We start from the raw sequence: 23,422 nt of genomic DNA, 5'->3' as shown, positions 1-23,422 counted from the left end.
GACCTATGGTGGATTCTGGGTCTTGACATCCGGATACGCTCATAAGACCAAAATCACTCTACAGAGTTATTGAAATCGTCGAAACTTAATTCCGGAGTCGTCTTCACACAAGTCATACTACGGTCAACTCCTACGACTTAAACTTTCAGTTTAGGGACTGTGTGCCATATCACTCCGAAACTCTCTCGAAACCCAAAACCAAACACCCCGGCGAGTCATGCAACTAAATATAACACAGAGGATAAATAGGGGATCGGGGCTAATACACTCAAAACGACCGTCCGGGTCGTTACACTGTATATGCGCTATATATATATATATATATATATATATATATGCCCGGCAATTTAAAATTCAAATAAAACGCATGTGTTGCATGCGCTATACCTTAATGGACAAACGTGTCGTTAAGATATAGCGTATTGAACACATACATTATATATAAATTGGTTATTAGTTGATTTTTTACCTATTTTTGTGTTTTGAGTAAAAAAAAAAAAAATTAACACTTTTGGTCCTGGACTCCAACTTTTCTTACCTCAGTTCTCAATCTGCATAACACAATAGACAATAGACAAAGACAGGTAAACCTCAGAGGTTGATCCTCACTAAAGGTGTCAGAGGTCAATACTGTCATTAGAGATGTCCAATACAATGAGTGACGCCACAGAGTACGATTAGCAGTTTGCCGTTGCCCTTCTTTGTAAAAAGAAACAAAACCAATGAGATACAAATTTTGGCAATTTATGCATTTTCTAATTGTAATGATTACCCAGCTTTTTCACTTTCTACCTTGCACTTGCCAGCTTTATTTGTTTTTGAGGACCCATTCCTTTTCTTTCTGGTGAAGAATCTGGTTTTCCAAAAATGATTGTGTTGAAGGCCCGTTTGGCCATAAAAAAATCACTTTTTAAAAAAATTTCTTTTACTTTTTATGAGATCGGTAGTTGGTCATTAAAATTTTAAATTTTACTTAAAATTAAATTTCGAAAGTTTTCAGAAATTTGAAAAACTTTAAAAATTTATTTTTCAAAGTTTTCACTTTAAGTGGGCGTTTGGACATAAGAATGGTAAAATTTCTGAAAAAGTGAACAAACATTTGAAGTGAAAATGGTATTTTGAAGTGAAAATTTTGAAAAATAACTTTTTTGGAATTTTTTAAATTTTCTAAAAATTGCGAAATTTATCTTCAAGTGAATTTTGTAAATTTTATGGCCAAACACTAATTTCGAAAAAAAAAGTAAAAAATATTTCGAAAAAAAAAAAGGAATCTTTTTTATGCCCAAACATACCCTAAATTACTCACAAAAATTTAAAAACAATTCTAAATTATATTCATGTCCAAACACAACTCTAATTCTTAAATACCATTTTTAAAATTTCACAATTCTTATGCCCAAACGCCCACTTAATTTCGGAATACTTAACAACAACAACAACCCAGTATAATCCCACTAGTGAGGTCTGTGGAGGGTAGTGTGTACGCAGACCTTACCCCTACCATTGGGTAGAGAGGTTGTTTCCGATAGACCCTCGACTCCCTCCCTCCAAGAACTCCTCACCTTGCTCTTGGGATGACTCAAACTCACAACCTCTTGATTGGAAGTTGAGGGTGCTCACCACTAGAGCAACTCACTCTTGTCAAAATACTTAATCTGACATTATTGTGTTTTAATATGATAAAGGGGTATTCAATAAGTTTCCAAAGCATATAAAGATTTGTATATGATTCAAAATGTTAGTAAGATATATCAACTAAACTTCTGCACCTGCTATTAAACTAATTTATGAGTAGCTAAGAGGAAACGAATTTTTTTTTCTTTGTAGACAAATCACGAAAAAAAAAGTGTGACATTAAGCAAAATGCTAGATTAAAATTTAAAAAGGTCGCTCAGAAACTATTTTTTTATAAAATGAATTATTATTTAAATTTTTTATAATTATTTAAAGTTGCCACTTTTAAATAAACTAATAAAAAATATGTTACATTAGTTGAAGTGGAGAGAGTATCTTATAACAACCCTTTTAATATTTAAGAGATAATACATAAGATGCATCCTGAACTTGTCCCGAAAAATAAGTTTCACACTCAACCTTTACGGGTGTTCCAATACCATCCTATACTTGTTAGGACTGATTTTTCTGCACCCTTTTAAGCCATCTCCTTGGCGCGTTGTGCCTAACTACAAAGGGGCGCGTTTATTACTATTGTATAATCGTGAAAACAAAAAAATCAAAAAAGAAATTGCTAGCACTAATTACAACCCCCAACTATAATATATTCCTCTTTCCTCCAATTTAATACCCGACCCACCCTATATCTTCTTCCACCATACCAACCTCATTAACCCTAATTTATTTTTCTACCAAATCAGCCACAACTGACATTCAAGATTCTTCCTTTGAAGGAAAAGGTAGGTAATTTTGGTAATTTTAGTTAAATTTTGCATGTTTCTACTTATTTTACGTCTATTTTTATTTTGTTTTGAACTGCAGTTAGGGTATATAATGGCTTCGAAAAGGTTGAGTAGGCTTTGTATGAAAGAGGACAACCATGTATCTACTGAAGAAATACGATGTAATCATGGATATTTGCTGTCATTGTTGACTTCTTGAACCCCTAGGAATCCTGGTAGAAGGTATTGGGCTTGTTCATACTATGGGGTAAGTTGATTTAATTTTCAAGATTAAATCAGTTAAGATATAAAGAAATTAAACTCTGAAATACCAATTTTATTGTTATACAGGATAGAGTGCTAGAGCATGTGATTTTTGGCATTGGAGGGATGGGGAAATTGACCCTAGATCAAAGTTTGTTATTCCTAAATTGAAAGAAGAGATTGGGAAACTTGAGAGCCAAGTTGAAGTTTTTGAAAAATTGGACAATCCGATGGCAGCAAAGAAGGATGAACATGATATTGATAAGATAGGCATTCAATTAAATTACTTGGAAACTGAAATTGAGAAGATGAAAAAAGGGGAGAAGAAATAGAGGAGCAAAGTTGCTCGATCAAGGAAAAGGGAGAATATTCTTTGGTTTATCATTTTATATTGTGTTATTATTAATATTAGTACTAAGTTTCAAGTGTTGTATTTGAAGGAGGATGAATTGAAGTTGCCATATGCTCTTTATTTCTCTTATTCATTTAGTATTTTTTTTTAACCTTGTTGGTGTATGATACAATTCAATATTGGTGACTCATTTTTGTATTGTGTTTATATTTTTTGGAATGAAGTTGGTGGTTGTTTTGATTCTAAATTATTTTGTTCAAGCATATTGAATCCATGAAATGTATTGAAAGAAATTGAATATGTAGTGACAACTCCTAATAGAAAGAGTGCATAATTGCAGACAATAATCATCACTAAAATGCAGTCATTGCTTCTCCTTAATAACACCATTCATTAGTTATACTAATTACCATAAAAACATCAGTTGTTTCAAGTATTTTAATCACAACTGCTAACACAAAAGAGTGCATAATTGCAGTCACAACTGCTAACATAAAAGAGTGCATCATTGCAGTCACTGATGCTAACACAAAAGAGTAACTACTCTACATAACCATACATCATAAAAGTTCAGAATAATCTGCCAAGTACACAAGATGTTCCTAAGGTTTTCAAGAATGTGAGGACTCTGTTGTGAAGCTTCCTTGATTTAATTATGCAACTTTTGAACTTGCTTGGATGACTTTTTTTCCTCTTATCTGATGGAGTCGTCTTTGTATCACTGCTGCTTTTTCTTTTCACTTTACTCCAGTTGATGGTGTGTGTCCAATATTTTCAGTGACATCTGCTTAAGATATAATATTTCTGGGCCTACTTGAAAGCATTCCGGGTTATTAAAGAAATATAAAATTGGTTAGTCTAAACAAATAGTACCACTTATTTGATATACAAAAAATAATAAGAAGCCTTACATTATGGATGGTGAAGCCACTTTCTGTTTGAAGCACCCACCATTCCAACCACTCTTGGTGTTTTGTAGGGCCTTGTCTCATTGGAAGAACCTTTTGGTCTACCCCTTCCTCTTCCAATTTTTGGTGTTGCAGTAGACTTAGAACTGCCACTTGGTGCTGCACTTGGTGTTTCACTTGGTGCTACACTTGAAGGTGCTGTCTTGGTCTTATGACACCCTCTCTTATTATGGTCTTTCTCATTACATGCTTTACATGTCATCTCCAGTCCTCTCCTAGACAGCTTGCCTGTCTTGTTTTCAGTTTGCTCTTTTTTTCTAACTTTCTTTAGCTTCTATGGCATCTTTATGACTGTTGGTGGAATAACAGATACATTCTGGGAGTCTGGCCACATTGACATATTAAAGACATGCTGAATAAAATAACTCTAGACTTTCAAGTAAGTCGCTTTGGTATATGAGTGAGCAACATAGTTAATTGGCTCTAGCTTTTTGAAATGAAAGGCAGCTACTGCATGAGCACATGGTATGCCTTTTAACATTCAAGATCAGCAAATGCATGTCATGGTTTGTAAGAAACCAAATATTTCAGATATTTAGTTTCTTTCACTTCATATCATGTGTCTTCATTCCACATAATATCACACTTCATTGACTTGGTTGTGTTGTCTTGTAAAACCTTCAATGCTATTGGTGAGATATCACAGATCCAACCATTGGCAAATTCTCTCAATTACCCAAACTTGTTCATCCTTTTCACTATGATTTTATCAAGCATTGTTATAATTTTCTTGTGCCTTGGCTCTAATATCTAGCAGTTGAAACTTTTAGCCGTGTTGTTGTCCACAATATCACAGTTACTGAAGAACTTGAAGTACACCTTAGACCACCTTTCTTTGTTATACCAAAACAAGTCATCAATGATTCCATTACCACCTAATCATTCCATGAAGTTAAGATTCTTTCTCAATTCTGCCTCATAAGTATTTCCGGCACATCTCCAGAAATAATTTCTTCTTTCAATGCCTTAGACCAATTAGCTAGGATGTGTCTAGCACACATCCTATGTTCACAGTTTGGAAGTACTTCATCCATTGCTTGATACAATCCCTACACAGTAATAAACTATCAATAAGACTTATGGAAGCAATAGAAGCAAATAAACACAAAGATAACACAAGAATAAAATAAAGAACAGAATACTAACTTTATGCATATCTGTTATGAATGTGAAATTTGTCCAATCTCTAAGGTCAAAGTCATCCTTCAACAACCTTAAAAACTAGGTCCAATTGAACTTATTCTCAACCTCAACCACTATCCAAGCTAGAGGCAGCATCTGGTTGTTACCATCCTTACAGACAGCAACGAGCAACTGCCCCTTGCAGACACCCTTTAAGAAGAAACCATCCAATCCAATATAAGGCCTACACCCAACCTTGAAGGCCTTTTTCAATGCATCAAAACAGATGTAGAAGCCAACAAATATTTTCTTGCCACCTTCAAAAATCTCTTCACTTAGTTTAAAAATACATGTAATACCAGGATTAGACCTAAGTATTTCATCTCTATAATCCAAAATTCTACTATAGTCTAGCACATGATCACCCATTATATCATTCGAATTCTTTGTTTATCTACATATTGATCTCCCAACATACAAACCTAATTCTTTTCTTACAAGCTGCTGAAATTTGAATATCTTGATGTTAGATTGCTCTCATATTCTGTCTTTAAATTTCTCAGTCAAGTATTTGGTGTTGCACAGTGTGTTCTTGTTAGTAAGTTCACATGTGTGTATTAGAATGTACTTCTTTACAACAAAGTCTTTAGTCCTAAAGTCATAGCTAGCAAACAAATGCTAGGGGCAACCATCCTTGTACTTATACCTCACCCTTATTGGTTGATTAATATATTTTTCTACAATAACTTTTTCTTCAACTGCAAACCTAATAAGAGCTTCTCTAAACTTGTCAATACTCTCAAATGCAAGACCAAGCTCCCACACAATAGTCTTACAGTTTAGGTCAAATATCACCCGTTTTTAACCTTTCTTCTTCTCGTTTCGGGTTTCCTTTGATTAATCTCCCTCTCCTTCATAATTATCATTATCATCTGTATCAGTTTCAAAGTTGGCAGCCTCATAAGAAGGATAATATGGCTTATCATCTCCTATTTTACCATCCAAAGGATTCTTTTGGCCTGACTCTTTCCTAGCTTCATACTCATCATAACCCACATCTACTATTCTTTTACCCAACTTAATAACCTCAACTGGAGGAACTCTAATATTCCTTTTTTTTCTCTGCTCAGTTTTTCTTTCCTCCCTAAATGACTTATACTCCTCATTTATATCACTACCATAATCCTTATCTCATTCTTCAAATAACTCTATATGATTTGAATCTGAGCTATTCTCAGTACTAAAGCCATTTTCAGATTCAGCAGGGGCAGCAGGTTCAGAGGGGCCAGCAGGTTCAGGGGGGAAGTAGGATCGGGGGGAGGGCAGTAGTATCAAAAGGAGCACTTGGTTCAACAGGGGACACTAGTGGATGGTGTATTAGATGGCTCTTCATATATGCCTAAACCCTTACATCCCCTCAGATTTTGATCAAATTATAGGGGGGGAGGGGGGACACTACTGGTTCATCAACTATGTGCTCCACAAATACATCCAAGATATCCCCTTTTTTAGTACTTGACAAATACACATAATGTCCCTATCCACTTTAATTTCTACCAAACCAGGACAATAAGGTGGTCTTACATAAATACGAGCAAAAGAAGGATTATAACCAAACTTTTTAACATAAATTAGAAATTCAAAGTAGGAGAACCTATCTACATCAACATCAAGTGCAGAAGTAACAACTCCACCTATATAATCCTCCTCCGTAAAGGAGTTTTGCTTATTCATGGAGATTTTTTTCTCCAAGGAAGAATCTTACTGTGACTAGTTCAAAAAACATTTTAAAACCGATGCAAAGTAGATATATGACTATATCAGACCAGTATCTACCAACTCAAATCACATGCAACAATATATTCAGTAATATTTCTATAGCAACGACAAAGAAAATCCTAGAACTCAAAACAATATAAAGACGACGAACAACACTAACCTTTAAAAAGTATATTTTCTATCCAAAATCTAAATCGAAGAAAGATTGTAGCATCAACGACCGGTAACAATGACTGAACCCATTTCCTTGCAACTCGAACAAATCCAACAATTCGTCAAAACCCTAAATATAAGAGAAATATAATGACAAATTGCGCTTCAACTAGTTTTAATCAAAAAAATATTCTTCTTCTCCCTTCAATTTTAGTCGGAAAGAATGAATTTCAGATGGTTTGGGATTAAGGCTTTTTCGTCGACTTGAAAATTTTTTACGGGGTGGGTGAAATGAACTGAAAGGGAAAATAGGTTGGGTAAATATTTGATTACAAACGATGTCGTTTTTAAATGTAAAAATTGATTAAAATAATTAAGTATAGTCAAAATAATAATTCTCTCTCAAGTCTTCATTTAACTACGTGGCATCACCAGATGGTGCGTGTATGCTACATAATATATAATTACTGGGAGATGGCTTACACGGGTGCACAAAAAATTAGTCCTAACAAGTATATGATGTATTGGAACACCTGTAAAGATTGAGTAAGAAACTCATTTTTCTGGACAAGTTCAGGTGCATTTATGTATCCCAAATGGAAAAAGGGAGCGAGAATTGCATGAATAAGGAGTAGAATAACTCATATGCACGGTGGACGCAGATATGCTGCCATAATGTCATGCAGAAAAGGATGGATGATAGAAATGGAAAAGGTGTGGAAAAATATGCACAATTCAGAAATGTAGATAGGAAGTTTGTCATAATTGCATGGGTTTTCTTTAACTAAAGATAGAGTTTGCAGTAGCCAATTGTGTAGAGGTGTTCTGCTTTGCCCGGATTTCTAAGTAAAACAAAAAAACTTTCCTATCTTTAGTCCCTTTCACTCATGCCTAATTGTTTGCTAAATTTTCTATGTTTTGGACCAAATGTGAGAAAACTTCTTCAGGAAGTGTTCTACCATTTGCAGAAATTGAAATTTTTTTTCTCTACTGATACTTGACCGAAAAAAATCATGAAGTTGCTCAAAATTAATTTCGACACTTTTTTTCTCAAGCCTAAATTTTTTACGCTTTTTCAATAGTCTGTTTGGCCGTGCTTCTTTTTTTCCAAAAGTATTTTTTTTCTAAAGTTAAGGTATTTGATCAAACTTTTAAAAGAAAAAAAATGCTTTTGAGTATAAGTATAAGTAGTATTTGAGAAACATAAAAAAAATAACTTCTCTCCAAAAAGTATTTTTTTTAAAAAGTATTTTTGAAAAAAATACACTTAGAATCACTTTTTAAGAGCTTGATCAAGTATAATAATTATTTGAAGAGCATATTTATAGGTGAAAGAATAATTTTTCACTCACAAATATTCAAATTTTATCCAAATACAAATACTCCTTTTCAATTATAATTCAATATTTTTTTAATTTCAATCATATACTATCCCAACTCCTGCTAATTCTCAATATGCAAATTAACCCTTACAATATGCATTTATTTCTTCTTTTAATTGGTTGATTGCATTATCAAATGGTTAAGAGAGCCAGTTAAAGATCTGAAAAAGCTTTATATAAAAGCGGTGTGCAGAGTCCTCTGCACAATCTTTTGATTCTGATTCCAAATTGCCTATACCTAAAGCAAACAAGATCCAATTATTTAATGCTAAAATGACCGTTGATCCTTTTAACTCTGTTACACTTCAATTAAATCCATCCTGTAGTCAAAATGGTAGTACTCCTTGCATACCTTTGGTTTATATTTTGTCAGGAGGGAAAAACAAAAAGTTGAAGGGTAAATAAACCTAAGATATTATTTCACGATTTTAGCTTGATTTGCAAATTTTTAACAACTAAAATTCATTGTGCTTTTTGTTAAATATCCTGTCACTACATGCATTTGTAATTTAAGCATTACATAGCACATTTGAGATTATCTATTTATTACTGTATTAGCATTTTACTCCTGAATAAATTTTAATTTATGTCAGACGAACCTATTTATCACAATTTATTTTTCTGATGTCTTGTATACATATTACTAAAAGGTATTGACATGAAAGAATGGCACAAATTCATCTTTTATCTTCCGTGATTAGACTTTCAACAGAAAATGAGGAGTGAACTCCGTTTAACCCCATGAACTTTTGATTTAGTAAAATAATACCCCTTCACTTAGATAATCTTTCCATCTCAAGTCAAAGGTCACACTGAGGCGGAGCTACATTTGAAATTTATGCGTTCTGAATTCGTTCGTGAACTCATAGCTTGTCTTAGTTATTAGATTCATAATTTGATATTTATACATATTTTATGAATTTTCTAATACAAATACAAGATTTAAACAAAAACTGTTGAGTTCGTCTGAATTCATAGCTAATGCTCTCACATGAGATGTCATTGACAGAATGTTAAGGTCATAAATAACCATAATTAGTATGAATTATACAAACTATGTATTTCAATAATTAAAACTTTAAGTGCTCGTGCGGGTTTTGTATAGAAATTAAATTATCACATCTCTCTTTTTTCTCCTTTCGCCTACTCTTTTCGATTTTCAAAGCCTCATTGTGCTTCATGAGATTTTTTTCATGTAGAGTTTCAAATTTCAACTATGTCTTCATTCGTTTTGTTATTTGTGTTATTGATAGTTTTGAAATTTTACTTATCTAGTCAATTTTGGTGTAAAGCATTTTTTATATTTTCATGTCATTTCTTACATATTCAAAGGACTAATTAAAGATATCTCATTGATGATTATTTTGAAAATAAAAAGTAACAATCTCGAATAATACAATTTATAGGTGATATACTATTTCACTATTTTCAGAACCACCCGAAAAATATTAATTCAAAGAGATTTCTCATTTCATGCAAAAGATGAATGAAATCTTTTGTCTTTATCTGAAATTACTCAGATGATAATTTATCATATCTATATAATATTACCAGGTATTATATATTGATTTTTCATTTATGAGTAAAACGTATAATATATTCATCATAATTAAAGATCATTTTTTACATTCAGGAAATACATCCAATGATTAGCTAACTTTTAATCGTTGATTCAAGATCAAGGGGTCCACTATTCCATTCAAAATATCAATAGGGTATTGTTTCTCAAATCTAAAAGATTAAAAGTTAAAATAAAATTTACTCTAAGGTAAGTAGGGCTGTGCATAATTTGGTAAATACCGAATTACCGTACCGAAATCAAAAATTTTGGCATTCGATATTCGATATTTTGGTATTCGGTATGGTATTTGTTTTAAGTTTTAAAAAAAAAATTGGTATTAGGTATGATATTTGATATTTTAAAATGAAATACCGATACCGTACCGAAATATATATTATATTACACAATACACATTTTATTAATTATAACATAAATATAAGAAATCTAAAATTTTATTTTTCTTTATTCTCTAAGTTCATCAATTAACTCTAAACAAGTAATAAGACATTTCTCTAAGTTTTCTCTCTCTAGGTTGGTATATGTTGGTTTGGACAAAAATTTTGTCAACAAATATTTTTAGTTTTGTATTTTTGAGTACTTTAATTAAGAATATTATCGTCTATGGCTATATGCACTAGTTAGTATTCAAACCGAATAAACTTAAGTTACCGAATCGAATAAACCAAAATCGAAAGGAGAATCATACCGAATATAATTAGGTACGGTATTGATATAACATTTTACGAAACCGAATACCAAAAATATCAAACCGAAATATATAAATACTACCGTACCGACCGCCGAACGCCTTGAAAGGTAGGAGATTTTCCGGGGGGAAAAAACAAAGTAAGAGATTTTCTTAATTTCCTTTTTCTAACAAACCCGTCAACGTTTAAACTTTTGATTTTGACAACTAGTAAATAGTACACACGTATGCTCTTATAGGATATGACAAATAACGTATTAGAATTCACTGCTTTTTAAAATCATTTGATCTTAAGAGTCACAAATTAAAGCGATAATAAGAAGTTCATATTTAACTTTGAACATGCGATAAATATTTATTTTTTAAAAAAATTATGTAAGATCTTGGTGGAGATGCTTTTACTAATTGAGCAAGTCTCACTTGTCTAACTTCACAAATTCAAAGTTAGAAACTTGTAGTATTTCAGTATTTCTTTCAACTCGTCGTTTTTCAAAAGAAGGCTACCCATCAAGAAGATGAATACTAAAATCCGATTAAACTTATTGCCATTTTATCTGAAAGAAAATTTCTAAATCCACATATTTGGAAATGAAAGTCACTTGACTTTGTTTGGAGTTTGTTGAAGAGTTTAACATCCTCTTTCTTCTTTTCACTTAAATCCCAAAAATCATTTATCACAAATTTACAAAAACAAGGAAAAGGACTAACTAGCAAAGAGACCACAATTACAAGAAGTCACATGGTGGGGAGCTCAAACCAAAAGGGACTTTTGAGTAGAAATCACCGAAAACCAAACCAAACCAGAAAAGGTGAACCCAAAAAGCAACCTCAAAAACTCCCCCCACACACTGAAGACAACTTTCTTGGCAGTAATGGCGGCACATGAACAAGAACAAGAACAAGAAAAACCCATTTCCCCTTTCAACAATAAACACTTGGAGAAGTTCTTGTCCTCCTATTTGGGTCTCAGTTTCACAATCTTTCTTGGTTTTTTACCTAAGAATGCAATTTCTTTGATTCCAAGACTTCAGAACCGCAGCAAGGAGCTAACTTTTCAGCTCATTGAGACAGAAGAGCAGCTAAAGCAGTTACTCTCTCGTAGAAAAGAGGATTCAAAGGCAAATGCAAGAGTTGTGGAGATCTTTGCAAGTCATAGACATGCTTGGCAGCAAGAAGAGAAGAGGCTTTTGCAGCAGATTGATGAGTGTGCTGATGAGATTGAAAAGTTAAGAGGGAGAGTTGAGGAGTTTGAGAAAGTGGAAGGTGAGTTAAGGGCTAATATTGAGGAGCTGAAAAGGGAGATCAGTGAAAGGGATGAAATGTTGAACTTTATGAGTAGAAGGGGTTGTTGTGAGATGGAAAATAGTACAAGTGGAGATGTTGGTGAGGGTGTTGGGGATTGCTATGCTGAAATGGGTTTGAGGTTTGGGAAAGTTGGGATATCAGAAGGGATGGATTTAGGGGTAGGGATGGAAGAGTGTTACTTGAGTAATGGGATACCTAATTCTGAGCAACTGAGTGGTGTTTATGGACAGAGTAATGGGTTCAATTCAGAATACTTAAATTCTGCTTCTAAGTTTTGGGCTGAAAAAGCTAGTCCTTGGCAGCAGGTATGATTCATTCATTTGATGATTTTTTGTTCGTTGTATTTGTTATAATTTGGGGTTATGGTGCTTTCATAATGTGGTTAAAAACCACAAAGTCCTTGCTAGAATGATCTTCATGTAGAAAAAAATAGGACTAAGTTTGTCTCCTTTGTGTTTGTCTTATATTTTGGTTTTTCATGGTGCTACTTTGAAAAAACAAAGGTGCTTCTTTCATTTGACTAGGATGGTACTACAAGGATTAGATTAGATTACCATCTTCATGCTTTCTTCAACTCTTTTTTGTTCATCATTCCTTTTTTTTCTTTTTTCTTTTTGTTTATGATATCTGATGAACCAAATTAGCCAGAGGCATGTAGGATGAAGAAAATTAAGTTAAAAGAAATTAAATAAGAATGTGGCTGAAGTATTGACCAATGTTGCAGTAAGTAAAGAGTTCTTGGTGAAGTTCTATACCCTTTTCCAAATACCTGAAAATTTCAGAGGAACATTCACTTGTCCATAGTTTAATCCTTTATGATAAAAGCTGAAATGAAAGTTTATGCAGGATAGTAGTTCAGCGGCAAATTCAAATTGAATTGTATGATGATTACAGTCTGAGATGCTTATTAATGAAATCTGTAGTTTAGTGTACTCAGTTACCTCTCCTACTTGTCTTATGCGTTGTCTTTTTGTTGAGACTCATGTCATTGTTATCCATAATTTTGAATGACTTTATCTTCTTGGTGTCTACTGAACTTCAAACTTCCCAGGATATGGTTCTGTTTTACAAAAGATGAAACTCACCTTAAATGTTGTTCATTTTTTTCACCCTATACTGGTGTTTTGGACCACTGCTTGAAAACCAGGTCATTGTTTCGTACTTTTCTTCTTTCACCTTTTTTTGTCCTATTGGAGTTTTGCAATTATGGCTTCAAGAATGGTCCCCTTTTGTTAAATATTTCGATGAAGGCTGGGTATGCAGGAAGCTCAAAATGATGTACACAGATTAGCTCCAGAAACTTCAATGGAAAGATGTCCTTTCCCTTTGGTTGGAAAGTTGAACAGTGATCTGGTTAAAATGGATCCTTATATCAGCAAAGGATGGGCTGTTATCAGTCAACATCTAGTTGATCTGTTAATATATCTGTTTAAGATTCATCAACCTCAATGGAAAGATGTCCTTTCCCTTTCTTGTTGCTAGCTGTATCTTGTCCTCATCTCTCTCTGGACTTTATTTTCTCTATAACTTCAACGTCATCTTGTGTAATGTAATAGTTTATATTATCGATTTAAACTAGTTCCTCCAATGAAACTTTAACTCCACCGGGCTGCCATTCATAACTAATTACTGAAACGTTTTTACCTATACTAGGTGAATGCGCCAAGTCTGGACTAGGTAGATCTCACAGTCTATTTGTGCCTTCCATTTTTTGCTTTCCTGAGAATGAAACCCTTTGATAGATCTGAATTTTCTTAACCCTGGTACTGGCGAGCTTTTCATTTATTTGGTCCCTGAGGAAACTTGAAGCATTTCACTATCTTAGTAGATAACCAGCTTGGTAGTTAGGCGGGAATTATCATTGGGTCTTAATAAAATGTGTTTTCTTAATGCAGGATATGCAGTATGATTCTGCCGATTCACTTCACCATTTAAAGCATTTTGTAGCAAGGTAAACATTCTGTGTTTAGAGACATATGGTTAGACGTTTGCATTTTGAGGTTGAAGCAACTAACAAGGGTTATCACTTTTTGCTTTCTCAGAAGGGAGGCCCCTTGGAAGATAGATGGTGAATCAACAGGAGTCTCCTCCAAATTAAAGTTACTTGAGCAGGAGCTACTGAATTTGGAAAGGATTGGGAAGACAGATCTATCTAAGGTACCATCATCAACGCGAAAGCAGGTCAAGAGATACCAAGCTCTTGCTGGCAAGATCGATGATCTATGCAGAAGAATGGTAATTATGGCAAGCTTATTGCTGAAAATTTTAGTAGATCGATTTGAAAGCTTATTGCATGCATGCTTAGGTTTCTCTGAGATTGGACAATATGGTGTTTCTTTCTTGCAAAGAAATCGAGATCAAGAAATACATATAACACTTCCTTTTTTGGTGAAATGGATTACCTCATGCATCTATAAGATTTATCTATTGGACTTGTTGAAAGAAGGGAATAAACTAGTCTTGATTACATGTGCTGATTCAAATATTTAGATGTCGGTTTATACTCTTAGCTCGCACAATTCTAGGCCTTACATAAGCATACTGCTGATAATGATAATCCTCATAACAGCAGGCCAGCGATCCTAGCGAACCCAACCTGAGTCCTGAGTTTCGGACCCAAAGACAGACAGAATTTTTGCTTGAAGCATTTCGACTTCAGCAGCGTGCATCTGAAACTGGTCAGAAGCTAATGGTGCTACAAACTGACAGCAGAAAGAGTTATTATGGGGATGAATTTGAAGGTCAAGCCCAACTAGCTACTAAGCGATCCTTTGACTCCATCCGTAACAACTTAAAAGAAATCCAACGGAATTTAGAGATATGGCTGGCAAGAATTATTGGGGATCTTGAGGGAATCCTTTCCCGCGATGGTGCTACTCGTGTAAGGGATTATTATATATCTAGATATCCTTTTGTTCAATAGGTGTTAATGTGTTAACGGTGTAAGTGAAATCATGATTCAAAAATATAGTTTCGCTTTTGATGAATTTGTCATCCATCCTATTGAAATGGTGTATAGCTCCTTTCTGTTAACAAGAAATATCAAGAATGGTCAGAGACAGAATATGCATAATGGGGGTTATGAACCCAAACTATTAGTGCTAACTAGCAAAGAGTATGGCATGAAGATTTATTTTGACAGAATTATTGATGGATGTCACTATTCCTGATCTGGATGCTTATCATTTACTACTAGTTTTCTTGGTCCTGGTCTTATTGTTCTAGCTTGAAAGAGATGGTATGGTCCTAAGCAACTGGATAAATGTCTTCTGAAATCTGACAAACATTAAATGGTTGTGGACTAGGGGAAAGAGAAATAAATACAGTAGCTCAATTCTCTATGAACTACCAACAGCTAGTGGCACTTATAGGAGTTTCTGAACTACCAACATGGCACTGATAAGTGAGTTCAATTCTTGTACTGTTTTCCTTTTCTCATCTCCCTATGTAATAGTCTAATAGACTACGAAGCAACAAGCTTTTAATAAAATCTTCAATTGGAAGATGTTTGCATTTTGGCAAAGGTTAATTCTGTGGTACATGGTTTTATGTTCAAATAGGTCTTCAAAGTTTTCTTGGCATCATATGAATTCCTTGCGGTTATACAACCAATAACAGATGAATTTTAAGAAATTCGTAAACGTTGACCGAAAATATACAACTATTCGTCGTCTGACATTTAAAGAGTTAACTTGGGAGCTGGTAGAAATGAGTTTAATGAATAAAGAAGTAGAACTAGTGGATCAACCGCAACCATCAAACAAGGGGTAATAGCTACTCTGAAAATTTTAGGAGCAGTTCAATCAGGTTTCAACCAAGTTCAAACTTCTTTTTTGGTTTATTGATAGAAGGTTCAAACATAAATAATAGAAGCATTCTTGGAAAAGCATAACATTAGGCAAGCCATTGGTAAATAAGATTACATAGTCCAACAACAATTTAGCAACAAAAGATGATAGAGCTTATGCTGAAGCAGCTTCTTCCTTCAACTGTTTCACCTTGGTGATGTAGTCGTTCATAGCTTCGTCCTTGGATTTTCCTGCCATAGATATAAAAGTGTGTTCAGTTGAATGAAGTGAAAGCAAGTTTCAGCCAAGAAAAATGAATTCAACCTGAACAACACCACAGATCACATACCTTCAACAGCCTTCCATGCATCCCACTTTGCTCTGTCCCTCATGTTGAAAATACCAGGACGGCCTGCCCATCAATATACAATGGATGTAAGAACATTACATAGCTAGCTCGAGACATGAAGAGCAGTAAGTGCATATGCTCAAGACATAATACTCACTTGTGTCGACATTGCCAACAGTGGCTTGCTTGTAAAGCCCGTAAAGAATAAGCTTGTTCTCATTGGAAGTACTCTCTGGCAATGTCTTAGCCAACTCAGCGTGCTCTTCAAAATCCTCCTGAAACCCAAATGTTTCAGCAAAACGTATGGCTACTGCCTAGCAGTAGATGCAAAGTTTTATCTTCCAGGTATACTTTCCTAATGATAAAATCAGGACGTGACTCCACCATAATAGTGGAGACGAACATAGTTGGTGGTTCAATAAAATGGGAGCGCAACTAACAAAAAAATCTATATCAACAGCTCTAACGCCGAAACCGAATTTATGGAAATCTATGATACAAATTGAGTGCTTTAACGGCATCTATGAAGAGTTTGCTATTCAAATACATATGTTTAAATTCGTTCATAGTTAGTCCAAAGAATATCTGCAAACTGTTAGTAGTCAAGAGAGGCACAAATAATAGAGTCAAGAGAGGCACAAATAATACATTCATTCCTCAACATTGTAAAGACCCCCTTGGCCAAACTTTTGCTTCCAACATGTTACAATTAGAGCAAATTTGACTGTGATCTATGTTTTATCGTTCAATTCTTCAAATGCTACTATTTACAAACCACAACGAAGAACCAGAAATAACCTTTAGATAACATGAGTAATTCTTATGACACTCATATTTTTGTTTACTGCTCTGTTCCATCTGTTACCCAATCATTCAGCCACAATCCAATTCTAAAATTTCAATCTTTCACTACTGAAGTTTTGGCTAGTGTACATCTCAGACAGTGGCGGAGCCAGAATTTTCACTAGGGGGGTCAAAATATAAAGAAGTAAACTTACAGAAAAGTTAAGGGGAGTCAATGTATAGTATATACAAAAAAAAAACTTTTACCTAGCTGCACAATGTAATTTTCCAGGAAAGGGGTGTGACTTGACACCCTTTGAATACATGTGGCTCCGCCAATGCTCTTAGTAGCCTATATACTTGGTGGCAATAGGAATCCTTTTAGTGCTAAGCAATTGGGCAACCAACAATTCTTCTAGCCACTTATAAATAGGACGGGCAAAATTACAGCCACTAGGCCATGAACAGCAGAAAGAATTCAAATCCAGGCTGAACATAACTTGGGCCTTTCTTCCATTTTCTTTACCCGATTTAATGAAGCACGGAGGGGAAATGATAGGTTTTAGACAACTGAATGTAAACTAGTACCCAGACTAGGCAATCTGATAAAATAGGATGGTAAAGAAAGAGGAAGCCTTCAACTTCTGTTAAATTATTTACACAGAAGTTGGTCCATGTATTCAAGAAACAATAATTTGTTCATTACTAACATTGTGATGGCTCTAACTGCACACGAATTAGTAGTTCCTTACCATTCATATTTAAGTGCTCCCTGGCTTTACTCATCACAAAAGATACACCATATATAACCAATAATATCAACTATCTCAAAAACCAAAAGAAAAAACACTCTCATCAGATGAAATCTTCAAAAGATCATTGAAATTGTGGACTACTTCTGTGCCGGACACAATACATCAATATATGGAAGGCCAAACATGTAGTGGACAAATTCCTATGACAAGTCACGGCTCATCTGCCATTGCATCCAACTCTTTTTATCTAATTAGGTGCTTAAATCTTGATGTATAGTATAGCATAAACACATCACCCTAGACTAGTGTTTAATCTGAACCAGTGTAGGATATGCTAAACGAAAATTCTTGAACGTCAATAATAAACAGATCAACCCAACCACAGAAATTTCAACTATGTAATAACCGTCCAATCATTATGTCAGGGGCTTTTTAATTGACAAGACGTACTCACAAGAATAGCATAACGGACCAGCAAAACTACAGATCTATCAAACCACGAAAATAGCAAACCAATTAAAATAAAAGTGGAAACGGAATATAAAGGATTTAAACTTTAAAGACATTTTACCTTCAAACCCATGTCTGATCTAATTTGCTTGATAACTGCGCAAGAGAATGGGAGAAGAAGAGTTTGTGTGATTGTGATTGTGACGAAGATGAGGGTGGCTATATATATAGTGAAGTATGAGCATAGGAAATAACGTAATATTCGATTGTGATAATCTATACAAAGTGGCGAGTAGGTTAGACAGTTGAAGTTGGGTCACTTACTAGCCAGATTAGTGGGTGTGGACCTAATGCTATTATGCGAGGTCCATAGCATGTTCTTGGTTCAGTCGTATGCCTAATTATTCTTATTAAGAAATTATAATGAGGGTAGATCTTATTAAGAAATTATTCTTATAATGAGGGTAGATCTTATTAAGAAATTATCTAAATATTAAATAACATATTTGTATTATAAAATAAAATTAGAAAATATAAATTCCTAAAAAGTGATGAATATTTATCCTATTTAGTTGTTTCGATAAATGAAAAAATATGACTTATCCGATTATCTTATTTCTTTCTCTTTGCCTCCTTCTATCTTTATCTTTTATGTTCTTAATTATTTGTTTGTTATTTATTTTGATTATTAAGTATCATTTTAAAATATTATACAAAAAACTAATGAAGTAAAAAGTATTATTTAAGAAGGTAATTAAAGAGTTCAACGATAATATTGAATGAATTATAGTCATGTTATAATATAAAAAGAATTATGATAATGTTATAATATTCAAATAAGAAATAATTTATATAAATTAAAATCTCGATTGCTTTTAAAATTTATAATATCAAGACTTCCAAAAATATTCAATGAAGGATTCAAAAAGTAAAAATTAATGAATATATCAGTTTTGAATCTTTCTATTTGGCTTTTACTAATCACTTTTGTTTGCACTTGTCAAATAAAGAGTAGACAAAATTGGAGACACTCTGTAAGATATTCTTGAATTTATGTGTGGGCTCTTGTCTTTGCAAGCTTATGCCTCAAGCCCGCGGACGAACACTTGTTATGGGCCCACCGCCTTAAGCACGGGCTCGTCCCACAATTCTTGTGCAATCATGTGTAAAACTTTAAAGATCATAAAAATTCATTATTTACCACATGACTCGTCAAATAACTCTATTCATTAATTATATTTTAGAAGTTGAGAACACTAACATCGTGTCATGAAAGTGAATTCGATAAAATATTTTATATGAAAATTCTTCTATTTTTAATGCACGCGAAACTCAAAATATCATGCTAAATAGCACGGAGGTTCGACTCCTCTTCAAGGCTCTCTTCAAATCTTGCTTTTTTACATTATTTTGTTTGATAACAATATTTTCATATATGTGCATTATGAAACTTATTACTTAATAATTAATGTTAGTGATTAACAACTTACAAATAATTATATCCATTAATATTTTTAATAATAAATTAGAGTACTGGATTGTATGTTAATATTTTAGTAGCTTATTAGAAGAACATAATGCCAAATTGCATTATGTAATTGTTAACTTTTTCTAAAAGACTAAATTTCCAAAGAATCAATCTTTACAAAAAAGTTAACAGAACAAAAAGACTCTTAAATCTTGTTTTGATGGTTGTTACCTGTTATATTGTATCGTATTATTACTTTAAATATAATTTTTTTTTTGTTACTTAAATTTTATTGTATCGTAAATCCGTCGTTACGTAACGACGAAAAGTGCTACTTTATGGAACGACCGATTTGGTGTGGTCGCGTCATTCCCTTAGTTTTTTCTCTCATCTTGCCCTTCCATATTATTAAATAATTTTATTTTATCCTTTACCCTATCTTTTTATATAATAATTCTACCTCGTACCTTAATTTTTTTCTATAATATTGTAAATTTATTCTTCATATTGTTGGTGCATGATGTCATAAAACGACGGAAAACAATACAATTTATCCAAACATTGTATACATCAAAACGATACAATACTATACGATACATTATGAAATGATACATAACAACCATCCAAATAAGTTGTTAAGTTTGTTAGCTATGAAATATCCCCTTTTTAATCAATCTTTTTTTCTCTACTTGTAATTTTTTTAAATTTCTTTTCTCCTAACTAAGGTGTATTTGCAATATTTTCTAAAGCTTCTAAACCTAAAAATGTGATTTTTATGTATTACGTGTTATTAATTTTTTTTTTTTTTTTGCAAATATGGTATACTACATAATTAAAATAAGAAAAAACTTCAATATAGAAAACTTAGTTGATATAGAAGTCCTAAATATTAGAAAATTATTAAAATCCTAAATATTAGAAAAATAATTAATTGACTATGTCATAAATATTAGAAAAATAATCAAATAACTATTTTGTCTAGTACGAGCTCTATTTTAAAAGGGTAAAAAAGACGAACGACTTTTTGCTAAGAGCCTTCGTACTTTTAATATAGTATAGATAATAATAAGGGAATCTTACAAAAATATTCCAAAAAAATTCCAACTTACCAATCTCTAGCCATTAATCATAGGCTTACTAAAACTAGAAAAGCACATACAAAAATTAAAAATCCAAAAAAATAAGGTTCTTTCTCTCCAAAAGTCACACCAAAAAATCTCCTCCCATATTTTTAAGCGTGATCAACAATATTAGATACAAGACGGAAAGAAATTTCATGGATGAGGTAGCAAACAAGGTGATCAAAAAAGACCTTTTTCAATGTGTATGGTTGAAATTCATTGAAAGACGTATAGGTGAGTCAATATACAAATTTTGAGGAAGATTGGAGGTGATTTAGACTGGTTTGGTATCAAAATTTATAGTTAAAATCGAGTTAAAAAAATTCTTATGCGACACATGTATCACATGTGTATCACACACAGAGGAATACATGTGATACACATTTGATACATATATGATACATATGTGATATACAAATGATACACATCATTGTTTTTCAGGTTTCATCTTCTACTTCGAGTTTTCAATTCAAATCACCTCAAAACTCCGCCAAATCATCCCAAAACTGATACTCAAACTCCTTAAGATGTACCCAATCTATTCTAATAACACCCATTCAAAAGAAAGCAAATATTTAACCTTTTTATTTTTGCTACAAATAGCTAATTGGTTGATATTAGTAATATTTTATGAATTGGCCAATTTTTATAATAAGCTACTTATAAATGGACATAGCTGGTAGTTTCCCTAATAATAATCTTCTATACTATATTAAAAGTACGAAAATTTTAGCGAAATATCGTTTGTCTTTTTATCCTTTAAAAACAACTTTTACAATGAACAAAATTGTATTTAGGTTAGTTTCCTAATATTTAGGACTTTGAAATCAATTAAAATTTTGCATATAAATCTATCTTATTAAAATAGGTAAGAAATTTTAATATTTAGGAATTTAAAATCAATAAATATTTTATCTCATATAAATCATACCAATTGAAAATTTGAAATACATCCTTTGTACAATAGTATGGGTGACATAATACCATTGATTTGTAATTAAGAAGTTGAAATATGGGGAACAACAACAACAAAAAACCCAGTATAATCTCACATAGTGGGGTCTGGGGAGGGTAGTGTGTACGCAGCCTTCCCCTATCTTGTGGAGATAGAGAGTCTGTTTCCAATAGACCTCCGGCTAAGAGAAGCATAAGCACCACATTAAAGAAGAGAAAAACAGAAAGTGCAACAGTGAGAAGCCATGTAAAAGCAGCATAAATAACAACCAAATAATCAGGTGATCTCAATGAAAGAAATGACTGGTAGTCATAGAAATCTAATGTCAATAGAATACTAAAGTACATGCTAATACTACCGGTATGACAAGGAGAACACTAAACTAACTACCCTACTACCCTAATCTTCGACTTCCACACCTTCCTATCAAGGGTCATGTCCTCGGTCAGCTGAAGTAGCGGCATGTCTTGCCTAATCACCTCACCCCAATTCTTCTTCGGCCTACCTCTACCTCTCATTGGGCCTTCCAATGTCAATCTCTCACACCTCCTTACCGGAGCGTCTGTGCTCCGCCTCCTCACATGTCCAAACCATCGAAGCCTCGCTTCCCGCATCTTGTCCTCAATTGGGGCCACACCAACCTTGTCTCGAATAACTTTATTCCTAATACTATCTAACCTTGTGTGCCCAATGTCACGACCCGAAATTTCCACCGTCGGGACCGTGATGGCACCTAACATTTTATTTGCTAGGCAAACCAACGTTAGAGAATCATTAAACCAATCCTTATTCCCATTCAGTAAATAACAATAAATTTAGCTAAGATAAAATATAGTGAGTGCGGAATAACATCAAGATTGTATTAACTACTACCACCTGGATCTGGAGTCACAATTCACGAGCATTCTAGAATTTACAACCAGTAATTGTCTGAGAGAAATACAACTGTTGGACCTATACCGGGCTCTAGAACCAAAATACGAACCCGGTATAAAAAATGCCAAACATTAACCAATTCTTAAAAATTATTAAATTTCAGACTTTTAATTTTCATCAAAAATTCATAACTCGAGCTAGGGACCTCCGAATTCGATTTCGGGCATATGCCCAGGTCCCATATTTCGATACGGATCTACCAGGACCGTCAAGACATAGATCCGATCCCATTTACCAAAAATGTTGACCGAAGTCAACTAAAATCAACTTTTAAGGTAAAAATTCTTATTTTCATCAATTTTCAACATAAAAGCTTTCCGGAAACATGCCCGGACAGCGCACGCAAAATTGAGAAGGGTATAAATGAGATTTTTAAGGCTTAAGAGCGCTGAATCGAGTTCTAAAATATAAGATGACCTTTTGGGTTATCACATTCTCCACCTCTAAAACAACCTTTCATCCTCGAACGAACATAGAAAAGTACCTGAACTGGTGAAAAGGTGGGGCATATCGGACTCGGACTCCCAAGTAGCTGCCTCAACAGGCTGACCTCTCTACTGCACTTGAACTGAAGGGTAACTCTTTGATCTCAACTGGCGAACTTGCCGGGCTAGAATAGCCACCGGCTCATCCTCGTAAGTCAATTCCTTGTCCAACTGGACAGAGCTGAAATCTAACACATGGGGCGGATCACCGTGATACTTTCGAAGCATGGACACATGGAATACCGGAGGAACAACTGCTAAACTAGGTGGTAACGCAAGTCTGTAAGCCACATCTCTCACTCTCTTCAGAATCTCAAAAGGTCCGATATACCTAGGGCTCAACT

At 33.7% G+C, this 23,422-nt stretch overlaps 2 protein-coding genes and 1 long non-coding RNA gene across 4 annotated transcripts; 2 read left to right on the top strand and 1 right to left on the bottom strand.

Moving 5' to 3' along the window:
* The first annotated feature begins 2,325 nt into the window (after positions 1-2,325).
* Positions 2,326-3,259, top strand: LOC104103156 (uncharacterized). The gene is made up of 3 exons (XR_687841.3): positions 2,326-2,414; positions 2,497-2,664; positions 2,748-3,259. It is a non-coding gene; the product is annotated as an uncharacterized lncRNA (long non-coding RNA).
* Positions 3,260-11,392: 8,133 nt separating this feature from the next.
* LOC104103155 (uncharacterized) lies at positions 11,393-15,158 on the top strand. 2 transcript variants are annotated; one of them, XM_009611042.4, is made up of 4 exons: positions 11,393-12,293; positions 13,884-13,939; positions 14,031-14,223; positions 14,558-15,158. In XM_009611042.4, exons 1-4 carry the CDS (start codon positions 11,556-11,558, stop codon positions 14,909-14,911), a joined length of 1,341 nt encoding a protein of 446 aa, XP_009609337.1. In that variant the 5' UTR covers positions 11,393-11,555; the 3' UTR covers positions 14,912-15,158. The 2 variants fall into 2 exon arrangements, with proteins under 2 accessions (XP_009609337.1, XP_009609338.1); XM_009611043.4 differs by having other exon boundaries at positions 11,419-12,293; positions 14,561-15,158.
* Positions 15,159-15,796: 638 nt separating this feature from the next.
* Positions 15,797-18,487, bottom strand: LOC104103154 (acyl-CoA-binding protein). The gene is made up of 4 exons (XM_009611041.4): positions 18,235-18,487; positions 16,283-16,400; positions 16,126-16,188; positions 15,797-16,027 (listed from the first exon to the last, which is right to left on the bottom strand). The coding sequence occupies exons 1-4, from the start codon at positions 18,244-18,246 to the stop codon at positions 15,951-15,953; spliced, it is 270 nt and encodes an 89-aa protein (XP_009609336.1). The 5' UTR covers positions 18,247-18,487; the 3' UTR covers positions 15,797-15,950.
* Positions 18,488-23,422: the final 4,935 nt, after the last annotated feature.

Source organism: Nicotiana tomentosiformis, chromosome 8 (genome assembly GCF_000390325.3).
Source record: "Nicotiana tomentosiformis chromosome 8, ASM39032v3, whole genome shotgun sequence".
NCBI classification, from domain to species: domain Eukaryota; kingdom Viridiplantae; phylum Streptophyta; class Magnoliopsida; order Solanales; family Solanaceae; genus Nicotiana; species Nicotiana tomentosiformis.
The sequence above is the reverse complement of the archived record's forward strand: the minus strand, read 5'-3'. Positions and strand labels throughout refer to the sequence as shown.

What these genes read in the sequence shown, in the direction of transcription:
- LOC104103155 (XM_009611042.4), top strand. Translation starts at nt 11,556, where the DNA reads ATGGCGGCACATGAACAAGAACAAGAACAAGAAAAACCCATTTCCCCT. An exon ending in AAGCTAGTCCTTGGCAGCAG is followed by an intron (nt 12,294 to 13,883) that starts GTATGATTCATT and finishes TTCTTAATGCAG; the next exon opens with GATATGCAGTATGATTCTGC. An exon ending in TTAAAGCATTTTGTAGCAAG is followed by an intron (nt 13,940 to 14,030) that starts GTAAACATTCTG and finishes TTGCTTTCTCAG; the next exon opens with AAGGGAGGCCCCTTGGAAGA.
- LOC104103154 (XM_009611041.4), bottom strand. An exon ending in TGTTGGCAATGTCGACACAA is followed by an intron (nt 16,189 to 16,282) that starts GTGAGTATTATG and finishes ATTGATGGGCAG; the next exon opens with GCCGTCCTGGTATTTTCAAC. An exon ending in TGCATGGAAGGCTGTTGAAG is followed by an intron (nt 16,028 to 16,125) that starts GTATGTGATCTG and finishes TATCTATGGCAG; the next exon opens with GAAAATCCAAGGACGAAGCT.